Source organism: Zootoca vivipara, chromosome 15 (assembly GCF_963506605.1).
Source record: "Zootoca vivipara chromosome 15, rZooViv1.1, whole genome shotgun sequence".
In the NCBI taxonomy this organism is placed as follows: Eukaryota; Metazoa; Chordata; class Lepidosauria; order Squamata; family Lacertidae; genus Zootoca; species Zootoca vivipara.
The window spans coordinates 27,998,588-28,018,318 of record NC_083290.1 but is presented as its reverse complement, the minus strand read 5'-3'; the positions used below and the strand labels follow the sequence as shown (position 1 = coordinate 28,018,318).

Below are 19,731 nucleotides of genomic sequence, written 5' to 3'. Positions count from 1 at the left end.
GGTATTTCCTATTTGATACTATCTATATGGATGAACTGATGCATTCAACCAATGATGTTTAGAAGTTTAGAAGTAAACAACTTTTACAAATTTCCTAGCTTTATTCAGCATTATCTATTGAGATAACATTTGACAGACCAAACCTACCCATCCTGCAAGAGGCTTCTCCCTGCAGTAGTAGCACTAGTTAATAATTCCAAATGTTCCCCAGATGAAGTCCACAGCTGGACAGAGATTTCATTCCAGGAATAGGCAGGGATAAATGTTGGGGTGGGGTGGGAGGATGGATCAATGAGAATGGAAAGGAAGAAAGGTCATTTGTGTGCATTGTAGACTTGGAGGGAGGATGGAGGGGGACTTCACTGGGAAAGATGTTTACGGGAAGCATTTTGCTCCAAAAGATTATTTAAAAACATACTACTCCTTCGGCAAGGAAGATGGCTCCCAAGAAAATGGTGCCCTAACTTTTCATCTGCAAAAATTCCACAAAACTTTCACAATGGGTGAGTACCCATGGGCGTACCCAGCAACAAATCTAGGGGGGGGGGCAAGCCATGGTCTTCCAGGTTGTGACATTTCAGCACGGAAAAGGCGAATGAAACAAAATTTTTATTATATATAATTATAGCAGTGTTTTATTACGGTAGTTATTACAATTATTTGCTTGAATTTTTTAAGATTTCTATTCTAATTACATGTCTTATACTAATATCATTTTTCTTGGGTTTGAAGAAAATGTTGAGGTTTGTTTGGTGCGGTCTTTTTACGTACCTGGACTAAACAAACCGGCAGTTGTGTGGTATAGTAATGCATATACAGTCCTGCTACCATGTACACTGGTTAAAGCAGACTACTGTGCTACACAAACTCTTCACTGGGAACAAAACTGAATTCAATAACCACATCTTTTAAAGATGTAGGAAAATTAAGGAGTACTCTCACTGGAGGAGAGTATGGTAGGGTGCCCCTCTTTCCCTCAGAAAATGTTGAAGATTGTGGTGTTAAGCGACCCCCAAGCTACATCTGCTCCTGGTGGTCATCTAGTCCCACCCCCTGCAATGCAAGAACATGCACCCATCCCATATGGGGATTGGGCCTGCAAAAATTTGGCTTTATCAGCACTACTATCCGGCCAACCAATAATATGCAGCTTGCCCAAATGGGGATTGAACCTGCATCATAGGGGTTATCAGCACTATTATCCTGTCAACCCAGGAATAGTACCTCAAAGTTTTGATGGGACCCTGGGGGTCATCTAGTCCAACCCCCTGTAACACAATAATATGCAGCTTTCTTATATGGGGATAGAACCTGCAACCTTGGCGTTAATAGCACTACTATTCTGCCCAGAAAAGTACCTCAGAAATCGAGGGTCCTAGTGGTCATCTAGTCCAACCCCCTGTAATGCAATAATATGCGGCTCTCCCATATGGGGATTGAACCTACAAGTTTCATAAAAAAGATTCCCAATCCTACCTAGAGATGCCAGGGACCTTCTGCATGCAAAGCAGGCTACCTTCACTGTGGTACAGCTCTAAGATTAGGTTAAGTAATTAGGCCAAAGGTCATTTAGTAATCTCGACAATTTACTTGAGATTTGAAGAATATAATTTATCATTGATAGAATTTTATTTATTTATTTTCTATATTAAATATTTATTATTATCATTATTATTATTATTATTATTATTATTATTATACTACTACTATTACTATTACTATTACTATTACTATTACTATTATACTACTACTACTATTACTACTACTGATTATTATAGAGCATTATTTACTCTTTATGCAAGGCGAGCATAAACTAGCAGCTATGAGAGTAAAATAATCAAGCAACAATAACAAAAGCAAAACAATGTAACTAGGATTAGAGTGATTTAGCTGCTGGCTAGAAAGGGACTCAGAGGGAACCTTTATGATGCAAAAAACAACAGAGGTGACCCAGCAATCCTTCCCTGTCCCAGGGAATGGTCCACACTGAGGATGAACACTGCAACTCCGCTCTCCGCTGCCGGCTGGTTTTTTTGCTGCGCAGGAGCTTCCCCCCTTTTTTTGCTTCTCTAGACAGGGGCAGCTGCCCCCTCCTGCCCTATGCTGGGTTACGCCCATGTGAGTACCCCATAGTGTGCTTTATAGCACTGGTGGGCTGGCTGAACGTTGTCAATTTGTCGTTCATGATGGAGAGAATGCTTCCAATTAATATTCCTTTTTTTTACAAGTGTGTCCACCTTTTGCAAAATTTGCAGGGGTCATCCCTTTCCCACAAGAATCATGGTGGGAGGCAGCAGTGGGCTCAGCTGCCCTTTATCCCTGGAGCATTTGTTGTAGGGAAAGAGATTTGGTCCCAAGGACAATGGGTCAGTGGGCCACTTCTCAGCCCCATTAGTCATTTCACTGGGCAAGAGGCCAAGAGGACTCAATTCCCCTTTGCCAGGTCCCCAAGCCCCTATCTAGCCGGGTCAGGAATTTTGTTTTGATCCAAACAATCACTCCCTTGATCAAATTTTCCACAGCCAGCTGGAATAGTTCAGTTCATAGAGTGGCTGTGTGTCCAGCTTTGCAAAGGACAGCCCTCACATGAAGGAGTGCCAGAGAAACGATCCGCCATCTGGACATCCTCTGTCCCGTTCAGATTTTCCTTAAAGATGCAGAACCCTAAGAAAAGAGAGCTTCTAGGCAGCAGACTGAGCTGGTCATCTGACCACAGCATTCCCACTGCAGTGAAATGGACTGTGATACTGTTCAAATTACGGTATAGTATAATGATTTCAAGAGAGAGAGAGAGAGAGATGAGGAAGAAAAGCATTAGCTTTTTTTTATAAAAAAAACCCCCAGCTTAATCAAAGCATGCATAAAAATCCATGTGTTGGCAAAGATGCATTCTATTTGGGGAAATTGCTAGGAAAACGTGTGAGATGGATGCACCTTGCTCAGCCTTCTGCATGAGAAGCTGCCCTAAAAAAATCCCAATTGTCCTTTTGTGTCTGATCACTGTTGGCCATTGCTGGGCAACCTGTAGCCTCCATGGTTGTGCACTCCTCGCAGCCAGCATGCCCAATAGGCAGGGGCGATGGGAGTTGCAATCCAGTAACATCTGGAAGGCAAAGGTTTCTCCTTCCAGGGAAAACTGTATTGACCACTGACCCGAAAAGGTGTGACATTTCATGAATAAGTGTACGGCAGGTAAAAGGTAAAGGTCCAGTCGTGTCCGACTGTGGGGTTGCGACACTCATCTTGCTCTATAGGCCGAGGGAGCCGGCGTTTGTCTGCAGACAGCTTCCGGGTCATGTGGCCAGCATGACAAAGCTGCTTCTGGCGAACCAGAGCAGCGCACGGAAACGCCGTTTACCTTCCCGCTGGAGCGGTCCCTATTTATCTACTTGCACTTTGATGTGCTTTCGAACTGCTAGGTGGGCAGGAGCTGGGACCGAGCAACGGGAGCTCACCCCGTTGCAGGGATTCGAACCGCCAACCTTCTGATCAGCAAGCCCTAGAGTCTGTGGTTTAACCCACAGCGCCACCTGGCTGATCAAATCAGAGCAGTCATTCCGGCTTGCAGTAGGATATTCCGTAGCACTGGAAAAAACTGTAATTGTCTTCCTGGCCACAGCATAACTGTTGGGTGGGAGGAGTACCCGTTGAACCCTGTGTATCTTTGAAGACCAATGGCCTCTGAGTCACTCAGCTGCTTTGATAGGAAAGGAGAAAAATATGGAATGGTATACATTGTCTCCTTTGAGCCTGTAAGCTCCCTGTTGCATTCTATAATGCCCTCTGCACAGTGGTGGTGCTATATAAATTAATTAGTATTGTTAATGAGAAGGAGGAGGATATTTTAGTGCATGCAGTTGGATAGATAGGCATACCAAGCTTTATTATTATTATTATTATCCAGGAACTTTGCATCATGGAAGAGCATGCGTCTTATGATTCAGACCCCATGAGCAAATAAGTCTACTGCCACTTCAATTTGTCCCCCTGTGCAAAAGATGCCATCATCATCTGAATGAGGGCAGACAAAATGTGGCCAATATGAGGAATTGTGTGTGTGTGTGTGTGTTGTACGTGCGTGCGCAAGTAGTAGCAACCTCACTATCATTTTCAAATGCAGATGGCATTAAAGGAGACACTCTGATTGATATTGGAAGCGGGCCCACTATCTACCAATTTCTCTCTTCCTGCGGGTCCTTCCGAGAGATCATTGCCACAGATTACACTGACCAGAACAGGAATGAGATTAAGAGGTGGTTGAAGAAGGACCCAGAAGCTTTCGATTGGAGCCAGGCTCTGAAATATGTGTGTGAGCTGGAGGGAGACAGGTACTGGGCTTTTAACTTCCGTTCATTATTAATAAACTCATGGAATCCTACAGTTTGAAAGTACTTCAATCTAGTGCAGGGGTCAGCAAACTTTTTCAGCAGGGGGCCGGTCCACGGTCCCTCAGACGTTGGGGGGAGTGGGGGACGGACTATATTTTGGGAGGAAAAAATGACCAAATTCCTATGCCCCACAAATAACCCAGAGATGCATTTTAAATAAAAGGACTCATTCTACTCATGTAAAAACATGCTGATTCCCAGGCTGGATCTGGGCCCCGGGCCTTAGTTTGCCTACCCATCATCTAGTGCAACCTCTTGCCAATGCAGGGAACTCTCTTTTGCAGCATCCTCGATAGATCTGGACATTTCAGCTATAGTTTCTCCACAAGTTTATACTAAGTAACAACATTTGCAGAGGGGCACAGCACAACATTCTTGTTTCTGATCAGAGTGACCATTCAGGGACCTACACTTGGGAATACTACAGAAAGGGAGGTATTTGTCAATTGCTTTAAATAGCTTGTCCTAACAAACACATAATCTCCATGCATCTCCATGAATTGGACTTACTCTCTTTAAGTCTCTTAGGCTGCAACAATAACCTCGCAGCAGGGCCGGTGCTAGGGTTTTTTGCACCCTAGGCGAGATCAACTTCTGGCGCCCCCCCCCACCTTCCCGCTCGGCGATTGGCCAAGGAGGCACGTGAGGGGAGGAGCCTGGAGCATAGCTGCCAAGTTTTCCCTTTTCTCACGAGGAAGCCTATTCAGCATAAGGGAATTTCCCTTTTAAAAAGGGATAACTTGGCAGCTATGGCCTGGAGTGTGGAGTGTGTCCTCCGCCACCTCGCCCCGAAGGATTCATGCTCTTTTATCCTTTTCTTTTTTAAAAACCCGTCTGCCTAACAACTGGGCGCGCTCGCGCTCAGGTCCCCCCGCCTCCCCGCCTGCTTCGATTGATTGGTTTGAGCGTGGCCCCCCCCCATTTCTGGCTCCGTCGTGTGTCGCGGCCCTGCGCCCCCCTGCAGGGCATTGCAGGGGGGTGCCTCTGCAGCAGCAAGCAGCAACAGGAGCGAAGGTAGTGGTGGCGGTGGCAGAGAGAGCATTTGCGAGCGGGGAGACACACCAGCGCCCCCTCCATTTTGGCACTCTAGGCAACTGCCTAGTTCGCCTTAATGGACGCACCGGCCCTGCCTCGCAGTAAGAGCTGCTAAATTCAATAGGATTTACTTCAGAGTAGGCCTGATAAGGATTGTGTTAAAGGTGCTGCAAGAACCTTCTGCTGCTGTTTTTAGAATGCATATTGGTTACATAGCTGCCAAGTTCTCCCCTTTTTAAAGGGAAATCCCCTTATGCTGAATAGGCTTCCTCATGAGAAAAGGGAAAACTTGGCAGCTATGATTGGTTATAACAGAAATATGGCCATGACCTAGGATGGGACCAGAATTTGGCAGCTGGCCTGTACACACCCATCCCCATTTCACCTCTAAACAAGGCTGGCAGGTTTCATACTGCTGCAAAAAGCCTGCCAAGCCAATTTGGCCAGTGCAACAAAATTAAGGCACGTGCCGTCCACCACCAGAAGCAAAGCACTTTTCACACCCCTTCCAGCTCCGTAATCCACTTTTGAGCAACTGGGGAAGCGGTAGCTGAATATTTCAATAAACAAGTTGCTTTATTATGCATGCTCCTGCCGGGGGATGAGGTTGCTGGCTTGCCAGCAAAGGAGGTTTGCATGCTCAGTGTTTCCTGCTCTTTCCCACCTTTGCTCTTCCCCAGAGAGAAATGGGTAGAAAAGGAAGAGAAGGTACGAAGCACCGTCCGGCGAGTGCTGAAATGTGACGTGACCCAAGTCAACCCTCTGGCTCCGCTGGTGGTGGCCCAAGTCAGCTGCCTGACTTCTGCATTTTGCCTGGATGTTGCGTGCAAAGACCTGACTGCCTACCGTGCTGCCTTGAGGAACATCGGCTCCCTTGTAAAGCCCGGAGGGCACCTCGTGCTCCTGGTAGCTCTCAGAGGAAACGTCTACATGGTTGGCCAGCACCCATTCTTCTGCCTTTACCTTGAGCAGGAAACTGTAGACAGCGCAGTGACAGAGGCAGGCTTTGATATCTTATGGTCTGAAGGGACCAAAAATAGCTATCCACCAACACATTGTGATGCCAAGGACATCTATTTCCTAGTTGCCCAGAAACGTATCAAGGTGTAGGTGCTTGTGGGAAATGACAGGAGCCCAAAGGAAAGCAATAATCTTACAATGTCCAGACCGGGCCCACACATGCAGGTCAGTGTTTCCAGTGAAAATAGGGATATCCTATTAGGGCGTGCCATTTAAGGACGATTTTTTTTTAATTTGCTCAATGAGGGGTTCTAAAAATATGTTATTGCACATGAGGAATCCAAATCTGCAATTATTTTTATGATTGGTTGATGTTTAGCTTGGTAAATTGAGATCTGTTTGAAATATACTAAAAAAAGGCCGAAAACTCGCATTTTGAAGCGAAGCTAAAGTTTTTAATCATTTTTATACAAGGGAAAATATAAAGAAATTTTGTTTCCAGCTGTAACAACATATCATTACTTTATCTTAGGCATCCCCAAACTGCGGCCCTCCAGATGTTTTGCCTACAACTCCCATGATCCCTAGCTAAGAGGACCAGTGGTCAGGGATGATGGGGATTGTAGTCCAAAACATCTGGAGGGCCGAAGTTTGGGGATGCCTGCTTTATCTTATAACGTCCTATTATAGTAATAATAATAATAATAAATTAACAACTTCAAGGGCTGGTGTCACATGATCATGTATCTGCTGAGGGCCCACATCTGAGTAGGAGAGCCACTGGCAGAAGCCCCCTGGACCATGCTCTTCAAAAGAACTGTACACTGTTAAAATTTGATTCCTGTAGAATCTAAAGGCCTGCTCTTGATCCTCACAAAGATGGTGTCAGACTTAGAGAAACCATATTCCATGCAGGTCAAGACTTCTGTTCATTTAATGGTTCTGAAGCAGGAGAATATATAGTATTTCCATCCTCCCATCACTGTGATAAGCATAGTGCTTATTATCCATGCTACTATTGAAGGAACTAAAATCTTGTCTTTCTTAAAATGTGGCAATCCTTCTCTTAAGATTGTCCAACAGCCTGAATCCTACACTATCAGAATGCTGTTTTTGCACCCCCAATTTATCCAATAAGGAAAGACCGTCACTCGACTGAACTTTGGTAGCTCTACTTTACAGTGTATTTTTAACACCTCCAAGTAGTTTATCCAGTCCTCTGCATAGACTTCATTATCGTGTTTATCATCATAGCTATTCTTCAAAGAAAACATGCTTTTCTCCTTCATGGGAATAAAATTCTGTTTGCAAAGGGTGGCAGTGAGCAACAAAGGGACACAATTCTCTGCTGAATATAGTGTGTGTGTGTGTGTGTGTGTGTGTGTGTGTGTGTGTGTGTGTATAATAATAAAATGATGTTGGTGGGTGAGGATCCCAGCTCCTTTGATGACCACACAATTGTTCTGGTACCAGAGATGCTCTGTAACATATTCAGTAGAAATTGGAGTTCTTGGTAAAGTCCAGAAGTAAACGAAAAAATACAAGAACTCGGGCCAGAAAGGATAATTTCAAAAAATCTTCACAAAGTTTTATTCAGGATAACTTCCAGTAAATATCAACATCAGGACAAGGCCCTGTTTCGAAGATTCATCATCAGCTGGAATGTAAAAGTTAACATAAATCTTTGTAATAAGAAATTATTTAACTCTTTAGGTATAAGGTTTTAACAAATAAAAAGGACAGAGACTGTATTCAAATAAACATTACTGAAATATCTTTTTTTAGTTTGCTTTTTAGTTGAGCTTTCTATTTTAAAAAATGTTTTTGAGCTATTTTTAATAAAATTTGCCAAAATCTACACTTCCGACATGGGTTGCCATACGTCCAGATTTTCCTGGACATTTCGGCGATTTTTGCCCGTACGCTGTTTCTGACTGTCGTATTCTGCCTATGCCTGGGAAATTCTGTATGTATGGCAACCCTAAAATAGAGGATAATTCCCCCTTCAAAGAGGGGAATAAAGGAGGGTACATGACCACTCCAGCAGAAGTGCATCTTCTTACCACCTCCTGCCCCACCTCCAGGGACAGCGGGCAGAAAAAAAAAATCAAACCTGTGACAGAGCCAGTGCCTACAGACAAAGGCAGAACCCCTTTAGGACCAGCGGACTACGCAGTCTTTCTGTTGGCGCCACACCGTTGCTGGAGCAATGATTTGTGCACTTAATTTGCCACTCTTTCAAACCAAGTTGTCATTAAAGATTTATGGAAAGATGACTGTACTTTCAAGCCACATCCTATGCAGGGATTTAGAGTTATAACCTATCCAGAAAAGCTTGGAATCTGGGGGGGGGGGTGCAGTTACTATCAGCCAAGCTCATGCAGAGCTTGTCTGAGGCCCAGGTGGGAGTCCTGTTCTTGGCACGACAGCCTAGGTCCGGCAGGCCCCTAGTGGGACACCCTAGCCAGCTGAGCCCTCCGACGCCTGGGGCAACTGCATACCCTCCAAGTGTCCCGATTTTCTAGGGACAGTCCCAGAATTTCGAAAGCCATCCCAGTTTCTGATTTGATTCTGGAATGTCCCCATTTCTTCTGCCAGCGCTGCCGCCACTGAGCTCAGAGAAGAGGAGAAGTCAGCCCTTGTCCCAAGCGACGACAATGGGGATGGTGGCTTCTGTGAAGGAGCACCCTGTTACCTCTCCATAGTTGCCGCTCCCAGTCTCCTCCCTTGGGCAGCTCATAGCGGCTGCTAAAGAACGGGCAAGGAGGAAGAGAGGCTGGCACTGCCAAGGCCCAGCCCTGTGTGACATGCTGGCTCTGAGGTGCAGGCAGAGGGCAGGACCACCCTGAGCAGAAAGAAAGGGGAAGCGGAGCACATGGAGCCTTGAATTATTATTTTTAATGCATTGTGCATCTGCGTCTAATCCTGCCCCTTTCTAAAATGTGTCTTTCTTTTTTTCTAAATCTATCAAAGAATAAAATTTAGTGAGCCCAATAGAAGACCGAAGACATTGCATTCAACATTGGGAATAAGCAATAAATCACTAACCAGTAAGAGAATGTTGCAATGATGATCCTAGGACCTAAAATCTCTGTTCTCCTTTGTTTGTGATAATGGAACAAATAAAGGACTTGGCTTCAATCAATCCTCAGATTTGCTAACTCAGTGCAGAAAACAAATTGCCCCACTCTAATATTTGATTTACATTCTCCACTGTGTATTTTCTATTAAGCATCAGTGGGTCCTCAATGAGGACCTGTGTTACTTTTCATTTGATTCTGTATGGATTTGCACTCTGCTCATCACCCAACACTCTTTGTTATCTCTGCATTGGTTCCCCCATTTGGCCTCGGACTTTAGGGAAAAGTACTAGTTTTGTTTCTTAATCAGATGGCATCTGATAGCTCAGAACCACCAAAAGATGTCACTTGGCTCATCTTCAAGATGCCACAGAATTATTTGTTGATTTTTTATTTATTTTTTGGCTAGGACAATACACCAGCTTGGGCTACACCCTCTAGAATGCTAATGAACTCTAATGGCTTGCTCCTTTGGGAGCAAAGGCAGGATACAAATTAAGCAAACACAGGAATTAAATAATTATTTTAGGACATCTCACAGAGCTTTCCTCTCAATTCCCAGTGACTTTTGGTTTTACCACATGAAAGGTGGATTGATGGACTTTTCATTCAAAACCTGGACCCAGAGATCACAGCGCGTTGTCTGTACTGTTGGGCAAGGGGACAGTTTCAGTGTGTTGTCTATGGGATATTGACTATTAGTTCCGGCTCTACATGGGTGCTGCTAGATTTAAGACATGGGGTCAGCTGTTAAACACATTTCAGAAAAAGGGGGAGTAGGGAATCAGGTGTACGTGGTTAATCCATTATATATGGATATAAAATGTATCCCCTTTGCAAATGGGAAAGGGGCATCATGTGGGTGACATTTCTGCTATCACTGGCATAGGGCAGATCACAATCTTTGTATGTTTTAAAGTACAGTTGCAACCTTTTCTTTATTTTCTTGTAAACTTTGAGTTGTTGGTGTTTTAAAAAAATCAATTGGTGTAGAAATTTTGTGAAATAAGTAAATGAGATTTGCATTCTTTGACCTTAAGATGGGCTATTAAACCCCAGGTAATTCCAGGTAATGTTAGACTACAGTTCCCATTACCTCCTGGTGCTTGGCTGCGCTGGCAGGGGCTGATGGGAGTTAAGAAACTAAGGACACCTGGAAAGCCACAGTTAGATGCTCCTAGACAAAAGATTGCAACCCTACTGTTTTCTTTTCCTGTCCTTTCGTGTGTCATCTGGATGAAGCAGGACACCAAAATGATTTTTGGAGCTTAGGAGGTGATCATGTATTCACAGAATCCTAGGATTGTAGAGTTGGAAAGGACCACGGGGGTCATCTAATTCTAGTCCAATCCCCTACAATGCAAGAATCTTTCACACAAATTGTTGCTGTATCATGATAGCGTAGCAACAGCAGTTCATTATCTGATGCCGCCCTTGGTACAGAATGCAACGACCAGTTTACTAAGTGCTACGCCATGATACGATCATATTACATCACTGGTTGTTTTGTTTGTTTTTGAGTAGGAACTCAGGGGAACTGAGTTTTTCTCTCTTTTTTGAATTTCTCTTTCTGTTTTTGTTGTTGCTGGGGGTGGGGCTGGAATTTTTCATGAGGATTGGATTAAGTTTACAAGCAAGTTTAGGTGATACTAGATTGACCCTCAGCACAGGCTCTTCTGGGATTCTTATGGGAACCCAATGGGACAAAATCCTGCAAATGCAACATTTGACAAGGGGTCTAGTGCATTAAACAAACATACTCGCTGATCCAAAATATGCTGCTCTGTTTAATTAAAGTTTGCGCACTAGCTGTGCTTTAGTGTGTTAACATATATGAGTTAGAAACATAACAATTTGATTCCAGACCACGTCTTCTGGAGGGTGAACCTGGTGAGCTTTGTAGGCAATTGCCATGTCCCAGGCATCAATGAAACCAACATGAAGATGCCGGAAAATATCCTTTGTTGCAAGGTATTGGGTATAGCCGTGGAAGTCCCCAAATCGCTCCTGGTCTATTGACATCTCCCGGGTGTTCTCTGCTTTGATGATGACCTTTGTATCTGGGCTCCTCAGGAGAAGGCGCTGGATGGCTCCCCGGATGTTAATCATCCTTCGAATGAAGAGCTCAATGGGGAAGGGGCGGAAGTGCTGGCCCAAGGAGATGGCAACCACCGTGTCTCTGTCACCTTCCACCATGTCAATTACTCGAGCAATGTAAGTGTGGGATTTCAATGAGTACATACGGAAAGAGATAAACGGATGGCCATGCCTTCTCCAATGGATTGTAATGTTTTTGGTCATGTCCACAACGACAGAACTCTGGATTATTCTCTGTCCTTGGGTATCAAGGTACGAAAGCGCTAATATGGGAACAGATGCAAAATAAAGACGAGTTACATATATATATATGTAAAATCCTCTGCCAGATCACTGGGCTATTTCTAGTGGGGCAAAACAGAAGTGGAAAAGGAACAGGACAAGCCAGTTAAATACCTTGTACAAAGTTCTGAATAAAATACTAAAGGATAATCAGGAGACCAGGAATTGAAAAACCAAAACTGATATCAAGTGAAAATAATTTGCATATACTGTATACAGTGGTACCTCAGTTTATGAACACAATTGGTTCCGGAAGTCTGTTCATAAACTGAAGCGTTCATAAACTGAAGCGAACTTTCCCATTGAAAGTAATGGAAAGTGGATTAATCTGTTCCAGGCGGTCCGTGGAGTACTTAAACTGAAGCGTTCATAAACTGAAGCAAACTTTCCCATTGAAAGTAATGGAAAGTGGATTAATCCGTTCCAGGCGGGTCCGCGGAGTACTCAACCTGAAGCGTACTTAACCCGAAGCACGGGTGTAATTGGTTCCAGAAGTCTGTTCATAAACTGAAGCGTTCATAAACTGAAGCAAACTTTCCCATTGAAAGTAATGGAAAGTGAATTAATCCGTTCCAGATGGGTCCGCGGCGTTCGTAAACCGAAAATTCATAAACCGAGGTGTTCATAAACCGAGGTTCCACTGTATTGGTCCGAAGCTATGAAACACAAACTTCTTTGTCAATGCTCACTATGTAGCCTCATATTCCATTTGCATAGACCTTCGTCTAAATAAAGGTCTTCTTGACAAACACAGGTGGATCTGTTTTTGTTGTTGTTGTTGTTGTTTTAAAAGTTGCTCCACTTTTACAATGAGAAATATATTGCACCTAATAAAACCACCTTTGCAGACTTGGGGTCCCCCCACTCCTCCTACTTTTTGCGAGGAAAACTTACTGAACAAAGATGTTGCTTGTTTAATAGAGAAACAGCCAAAAACTTCCATCTGCAGCAAGCCTGGCTCACTTTCTTAGGCAAAACTTGCTGCTCTCCCATACACAAGTCCCCCAGAAAGGTTCCTTGCTCTTTACATAACCTAAATGAGTGAATGCACAACAAGCACAGTTGTCTCTACATCTCTATCTATCTATCTATCTATCTATCTAGGGATGTGGGTGGCACTGTGCTCTAAACCACTGAGCCTCTTGGGCTTGCTGATCGGAAGGTTGGCAGTTCGAATCCCCACGATAGGGTAAGCTCCCGTTGCTCTGCCCCAGCTCCTGCCAGCCTAGCAGTTCAAAAGCATACTAACACAAGTAGATAGATAGGCACTGCTGTGACGGGAAGGTAAATGCGGTTTTTGTGCACTCCAGTACTCACCACAGTGTTCCGTTGTGCCAGAAGCAGATTTTGTCATGCTGGCCACATGAGCCGGAAAAGTTATCTGTGGACAAATGCCACTTCTCTCAGCCTGAAAGCGGAGATGAGTGCTGCACCCCATAGTTGAATTTGACTGGACTTAACAATCCAGGGGTCCTTTACCTTTTAACTTTACTATTGGTTGATCTATCTATCAGACTATCTATCTATCTATCTATCTATCTATCTATCTATCTATCTATCTATCTATCTATCATCTATCTATCTATCTATCATCTATCATTTATCTATCTACCAGTGCTGGATCCTTTCTAATCATACCACTTCAGCCACCAAATAGAATGATCTCTGACAACATTCCCTTCATTTCACAAAGCTTTTCAACTTTCACTAAACCCTCCTGCCATCCAAGGAAAGTGTCTCTAATCAGGCTTTCACTGCAACCAGATCAGTTCGGGTGGCTCTTTATAGCCAACATCAAGCTGTACAGAAGCCTTCCTACATTATTATTATTATTATTATTATTATTATTATTATTATTATTATTATTATTATTATCATCATTAAATAATACAGTGGTACCTCGGTTTACAAACACAATTGGTTCTGGAAGTCTGTACTTAACCTGAAGCGTACTTTCCCATTGAAAGTAATGGAAAGTGGATTAATCTGTTCCAGATGGTCCGCGGAGTACTTAAACTGAAACATAATTAACCTGAAGCAAACTTTCCCATTGAAAGTAATGGAAAGTGGATTAATCTGTTCCAGACGGGTCCGCAGAGTACTCAACCTGAAGCGTACTTAACCCGAGGTATGAGTGTAATTGTTTCCGGAAGTCCGTACTTAACCTGAGGCGTACTTAACCTGAAGCGAACTTCCCCATTGAAAGTAATGGAAAGTGGATTAATCCATTCCAGACAGGTCCGCGGAGTACTTAAACTGAAAATACTCAAACCGAGGTATCACTGTAAAAGTTTCTGGGTACATAGAAGTTTATACTGTTAATAGGCCAAATACTACATTGTGGTTTCTCTGGATGGGAAAACGTACTGCTCACTCTTTTGGAGAGATACTCGATCCATTGCCACACAGTTGAGTCTCCCAGGAGGAAAACCTGCTTTCCCTGTAAGCAAGAGTAAACATTATCCAAGGTGCTGCCATTGAGCACGTTGCAGAAAGCAGGATGCCATTGGTTCTGCCAAACAAAGCCACTGGGAGACGGGGAAGTCATCCCGACTCTGCAGTTCATGTTAGCCATTGTCTTCTTCCCTACCAAAAGGAAAAGAAGAAATGAGCAGATGAAAATAGTATGGAGGATTCTGTTTGAGCTTTAGAAACCCCATCAGTCAATTTGACCAGCTCTGTAATTTGGGACAGGGGTCCTTGTGGGTGGGGGATGTTGTTCTCTTTGAATATCAAGGCCCACCTCTTCCCATATGAATAAACTTGGACTCTGTGATTATCCTCCGTGGCCCAGAGGAAGGCAACAAGAGACCGTGCCTTTTTTGTGGGGGCTCCTCACTTGTGGAATGCTCTCCCCAGGGAGGCTCACCTGGAGCCCTTGAAGGGGAAAGAGAAACCCTCTTGGCCCATGTGTCCATAATGATGGCTTCTCCCCAGTTAGATTATGCTTACAAACGGCATGACCTACTAAGCATAACCCATTTTGCTGTCCACAAGGTGCTTTCAAGAAGAAAAAGTCAAACTGTCCACTTGCAAGGGACCTTGCGGTTACACATTTCCTGAAAGTGCTGGTGCAGAACTTGTGTTTGGAAATTTCCTGGTAGTGTGTGTACGTACTTTTAGGGGGAAGGTATAAATTGTTCAGACTTTGTGGTTGGAGATTTCCTGCCATTTTCAATAAAGCAATGACCAGGAGGGAAGGGACAGTGGCCAAAAGATTCTGGGAATTGAGCCCCAAGGTTTTCTGTTGATACCTATGTCTATGCCTAATGCCACATGTATGTAACCTATTGTAATCAGGATCAAGCATTTCTCACGTGTAACAATGTATTGGAACAGTATAAGTATTCACTGTGTGCTCATCAGAGGTGCGCAGATTCTTTGGGTGCTAACCAGACAACCCACAGAGTCAGGCCGGGGCCAAGGAATGGAGATACAGGGCGGAGGCCTCAGCTCGCATTTAAATACACCAAGGCGGCCATTACCAGACAACCCACAGAGTCAGGCCAGGGCCAATAAATGGAGATATAGGGCGGAGGCCTCTGCTCACATTTAAATACGAGCCCAAGCCAAAGCTGACAGACTAGGCCTCGCCTCCTGGCGGCTGCATTAATAAATGCCTGGCAGCATTAGGCAGTCATTCATCATTTCCCCTAACACGCACTTGGGGGCATGGCGAGGGGCTTTTGCTTTTCAAATTAGCGGGCGTGTATCACATGCGAGGCCCCCGGCGGCCATTTTAAGTAAGGGCAGTCATGCCCCTTTTAACCCAGGCTATATACTATTCTCATATTCTTATTTTTTAAAAAATTAATCTAAATATATAAAAATGTTCACAATGCGTGCACAGGGGCCAATGTATAGAGATACGGGGGGAGGGGACAACACTCCCCGGGGACAACAGAGGGCTCAGACAAAAGAAAATACTGGGAAATAGAACCCAGAAACTGACAGTTCCTTCTCCAAGGGTGGGGGTCAAGGTATGGAGATACATGGGGGAGGGGCCAACACTCCCCAGGGACAACAGAGGATGAGTGGAGGGAGGAGGGGCACAGCTGGACAGCTGGAAAAACATTATTATTATTATTATTATTATTATTATTATTATTATTATTATTTCTATACTGCTTTATATTTTCAGGGGGGGAAGTCTATTACTACTGTTATTATTATTTCTATACTTCTTTATATTTCCAGGTGGGGGGAGAGAACTATTTTTATTATTATTACACCACCCATCTACCTGGGTCCATACCCTCCAACATTTCTCTAAACCGACAGCAAGGCGTGGCTGGGTCAGCTAGTTCATTATATGTGCCAACAAAACATTGAAATGAGAACCGGAAGGTCTGACTCACTTCCACAGGATACAACATGAATGCCCACAAATGGATGCAGGATCTCAGCTCCAACGTTGTTCCTTCAGAGGAAAAAAGGAAGTAAGCAGATTCAGAATCTTTCCATCATCGATGTTTTCCACTAAATTCTCACATCTAACATATTGCTGCTGTAAATGGAAGATGAATCTTAATCTGATTTTGCAAAGCCTTTTGTACATTGTCAGGTTTTTATTGGGTCAAGTAGAAAAAGACATTAAAATGGACCTAATAAAAAGAAATAAATTTGGTTCAATTCACTCTGTGTGCAATGAATGCTTAAGGGAAATATTTGTTCTATTACTTGCATTTCCCCTGTAAAATATTCTGCATTGTATTGTATTGTTTTTCTGTCTTTTTATTGGAAGCCTTTCTGAATGCTGCACATCAATATTTTAAATAAATGTAAGTTCTAAATGTGACAAGTATGACTTCTATATTGTTGCAATGTGGTTTTCTTTCTTTCTTTTTTTGCTCTGGAGCTTCCCCTACAAAAAAAAAATGCTTTAACACTGAATTGGAGCAAATGGCAAACCACAGAAAACCCCAAATTGCTGGATTTTGGGGCTTCAGCTTTAAGGAGTGAGTTTTGTGGGCGAAACTCTGGAACAAAGAAAAGAGCACTCAGACATAGAGCTATAAAGCACAGATCTGTGCCTAGGAAGTGCAGGAAGAAAGGTAAGTGTTGATAAGCCCTATATTGGTGCTCTGAGGATTGTCTGGGGCTGGATCTTAGAGACTAAGTAAGACACGAGTTAACAGCATAGCTGCCAAGTTCTCCCTTTTTTAAAGGGAAATTCCCTTATGCTGAATAGGCTTCCTCGCGAGAAAAGGGAAAACTTGGCAGCTATGGTTAACAGAGAATACAGGGTAAAGATGTGCCCACACAACCAACACCACTTCTATTGTGGAACTGGTCCAACCATCAGCTGGAAATTAAGCAATTGTTTGCCCCACATAACTGTTGAAAGCCAATATTTTGCGACACGAATGTGTATTTAACTGGTTATGTAACAGACAGCCTTTGTGATGCATGTAGAAGCCTTGGATCCAACAGATGAAACCATCTTCACATCTTTTTCCTCAATACTGCAAACAGATTCCAATAATCTTGAGGAACCTGCCTCATCATTGTCTTGAGCAACCAACCTGGGAGGTGGATCTGTCTTGGGAGAGGAGCTGCTTACCCATTTGTAATCATTTCAGCCTGCACAACCCCAGAAGGGGCACGTACACGTGGGAACAAAAGAAAAGCCTGCTGGATCAGGCCAATGGCCCATCTAGCCCAGCATCTGACCAAAAACCTGCAAACAGGACATGAGCATAAGAGCTCTCTCCCCTCCTGTGGTTTCCAGCAACAGGTATTCACATAGCTGCCAAGTTTTCCCTTTTCTCGCGAGGAAGCCTATTCAGCATAAGGGAAAATCCCTTTAAAAAGGGGATAACTTGGCAGCTATGGGTATTCAGCCTTCCTGACTCTAGCTGTGGAGGCAGAGCATCTCCACCATGGCTAGTATCCACCAATAGCCCTCTCCTCCATGAATTTGTCGAATCCCCCTAACTCATATCCCTAACTCCTGTTTTTAGATACTTCTAAAAGACACCGCATTGCACCCGCTTACTCATCATTGACCCTGGGGATTCTGTACGGCTTTCTGACTGCCGACGAGCTCCAGAGAGCAAACACACAGACCCAAACTGTCTCAAAATGAAACATTTGCAGAATGAACAGCAGAATTCTTAAAATACCCTGCTCCAGGGCGGCGAGTTATGAAATGCATTGACAGTTGGCCTTAGTTTGCATTAAGAAGAGACAGGAGAGTGAAATACCTCTTAAAAAGTCTTCGTTCCAAGTCTGTGAGGTAGGATTTGTGTGTTTCTACAGACTGAAGATTCACAAGAGCTTCACACGGCACTCTCTTGGGTTTCACACAGTAGAAGGCTTCCTGGTCTCGTTCATCCAGATACTCACACAGATCTGCAGTTGTGCTTCTGACAAAACCACACTTAGTGGAGACGAGTGAGGTCCTGTTCAGAAACATGCCCCTGAAATCTATTTTGCCGTAGCCTCTCTTCCTCGCAGCCCACAGTGCAGAAACTCCTTCACTGGGGTGGATGAGCAAGATGGACACTTTGACATCACCCTCCCAAAATAAAGTGAAATTGACCAGGTATGTCCCATTCCTATAGTCTGTGATGTGCCCCGAAGCTCCAGCCCCAAGGCTTGAAGAGTAGATCCTCACTCGTAAGAAGTCTCCTCCGTACTTCTTTCTCTCCCCCAAGTAGTTGTACAAATCTAGCCGAACCATCAAGGGGTCTCCAACGCAGTAAGAACCCTTTGGGTTTAATATGGTGGCCTTGCTGTTCCTGGCACTTGTGGTGGTCATTATATCTGTGAAAGTGACTCTGGGCATCAACTGGTTCAGCTTTCTCACAATGTCTTTTGTTTCTTTGTCTTTCTTTCCCCACTCTGTCCTCATATTCATCAGGATGTCGCCTTTCATGGGCCAAATTCTGTTCCTGCTTTCTTTGATGGAAGATTTTTTGTTTAAAGAGTCAAAATACTTTCAAATTAATAATAATAATAATAAAATGATTACAAGTAACCTGAATGCTATGAAAATATGGGATTCGTTCATAAAAGTCTAGGAAGCATGGGAAGAAAATCAGTTGCATTTTAAAAAAAACAGTAATATGCTTTGTTTTAATCAAACCCCTACTGGCAAATCGGCCGGGAAAATCCTATAAAGGCTTACAAATATCAATTTAAAAGATTTATATAGCATCCTTCATGTTCTAGATTCTCTTCCCCCTCTGCCTCCATGCTGTCAATGTATGATTGCTCTCAGAATAGCAAAAGCTTGTGTTTTTGGAGGTTTGTCCACACTTCCTCAGGCGAAATATGCTCTTTAGTGCTCAACCAGATCAAACAGCAATTTGGGTTTCCTTCAGATCAGTGTTTGCTCCGATTGAACATGAAATAGCAGGTTTTACCTGGAAAGAAATGGGACAAGTGGAAAGTTGTCCAGACCCCTGTGCTTTCTAGGCACGGACAAGCAGAAATGTGGGCGAGCTCTTAGGCCCCTAGTATATTTCCCTGGTATGATATGCATCTGCCTGTACTATTCCCCCAATACCTGTTCCTGTAAGGATTTTGCTTCCCTGACTCAGTACTGGGTTATAACCTGGGAAGATTTCCCTGCTGGTTCCACCTGCATCTTCCAGGTTGAGATAATGCTTCACTTCTCCATCGTTCTCGTTCTAGTATGTGAGGAGGAAGAGAGCGTTCCACCCCACACAGTTGTGAAGCTGTGTGAAGGCCAGGCTCAGCTTCGCCTTTGACAAGCCCCAGCAGCGGCCAGCCTCCAACGACATACGGGACATAAGGGACACAAAAGGGAATGGAAGTGGGGAGGGGGAGGGAGCAGGGAAAGAGCTGGTAGGGAATAGATATGAGAACTGAAAAAGGCCTCACCAATGTCTCCAGCAAAGTGATTGATCTGATTTGTTAAT

The 19,731-nt window shown here is 43.8% G+C and overlaps 2 protein-coding genes across 2 annotated transcripts; one reads left to right on the top strand and one right to left on the bottom strand.

Moving 5' to 3' along the window:
• Positions 1–335: 335 nt before the first annotated feature.
• Positions 336–7,695, top strand: LOC118097205 (nicotinamide N-methyltransferase). Its single transcript, XM_035139932.2, has 3 exons — positions 336–503; positions 4,121–4,328; positions 6,104–7,695. The coding sequence occupies exons 1-3, from the start codon at positions 347–349 to the stop codon at positions 6,531–6,533; spliced, it is 795 nt and encodes a 264-aa protein (XP_034995823.1). The 5' UTR covers positions 336–346; the 3' UTR covers positions 6,534–7,695.
• Positions 7,696–11,260: 3,565 nt separating this feature from the next.
• LOC118097286 (NXPE family member 2-like) lies at positions 11,261–18,722 on the bottom strand. Its single transcript, XM_035140021.2, has 4 exons — positions 18,049–18,722; positions 16,201–16,262; positions 14,210–14,428; positions 11,261–11,823 (listed from the first exon to the last, which is right to left on the bottom strand). Exons 1-4 carry the CDS (start codon positions 18,720–18,722, stop codon positions 11,288–11,290), a joined length of 1,491 nt encoding a protein of 496 aa, XP_034995912.1. The 3' UTR covers positions 11,261–11,287.
• Positions 18,723–19,731: the final 1,009 nt, after the last annotated feature.

Excerpts from the sequence above, each read along its gene's own strand:
- LOC118097205 (XM_035139932.2), top strand. The coding sequence starts at position 347 with ATGGAGGGGGACTTCACTGGGAAAGATGTTTACGGGAAGCATTTTGCT. Across the intron at positions 504-4,120 it reads CCACAAAACTTTCACAATGG|ATGGCATTAAAGGAGACACT; the intron begins GTGAGTACCCAT and ends TTTCAAATGCAG. Across the intron at positions 4,329-6,103 it reads TGTGAGCTGGAGGGAGACAG|AGAGAAATGGGTAGAAAAGG; the intron begins GTACTGGGCTTT and ends GCTCTTCCCCAG.
- LOC118097286 (XM_035140021.2), bottom strand. The coding sequence starts at position 18,722 with ATGAAAGGCGACATCCTGATGAATATGAGGACAGAGTGGGGAAAGAAA. Across the intron at positions 16,263-18,048 it reads GAACGAAGACTTTTTAAGAG|GAACAACGTTGGAGCTGAGA; the intron begins GTATTTCACTCT and ends TTTCCTCTGAAG. Across the intron at positions 14,429-16,200 it reads TCATGTTGTATCCTGTGGAA|GGAAGAAGACAATGGCTAAC; the intron begins GTGAGTCAGACC and ends TCCTTTTGGTAG.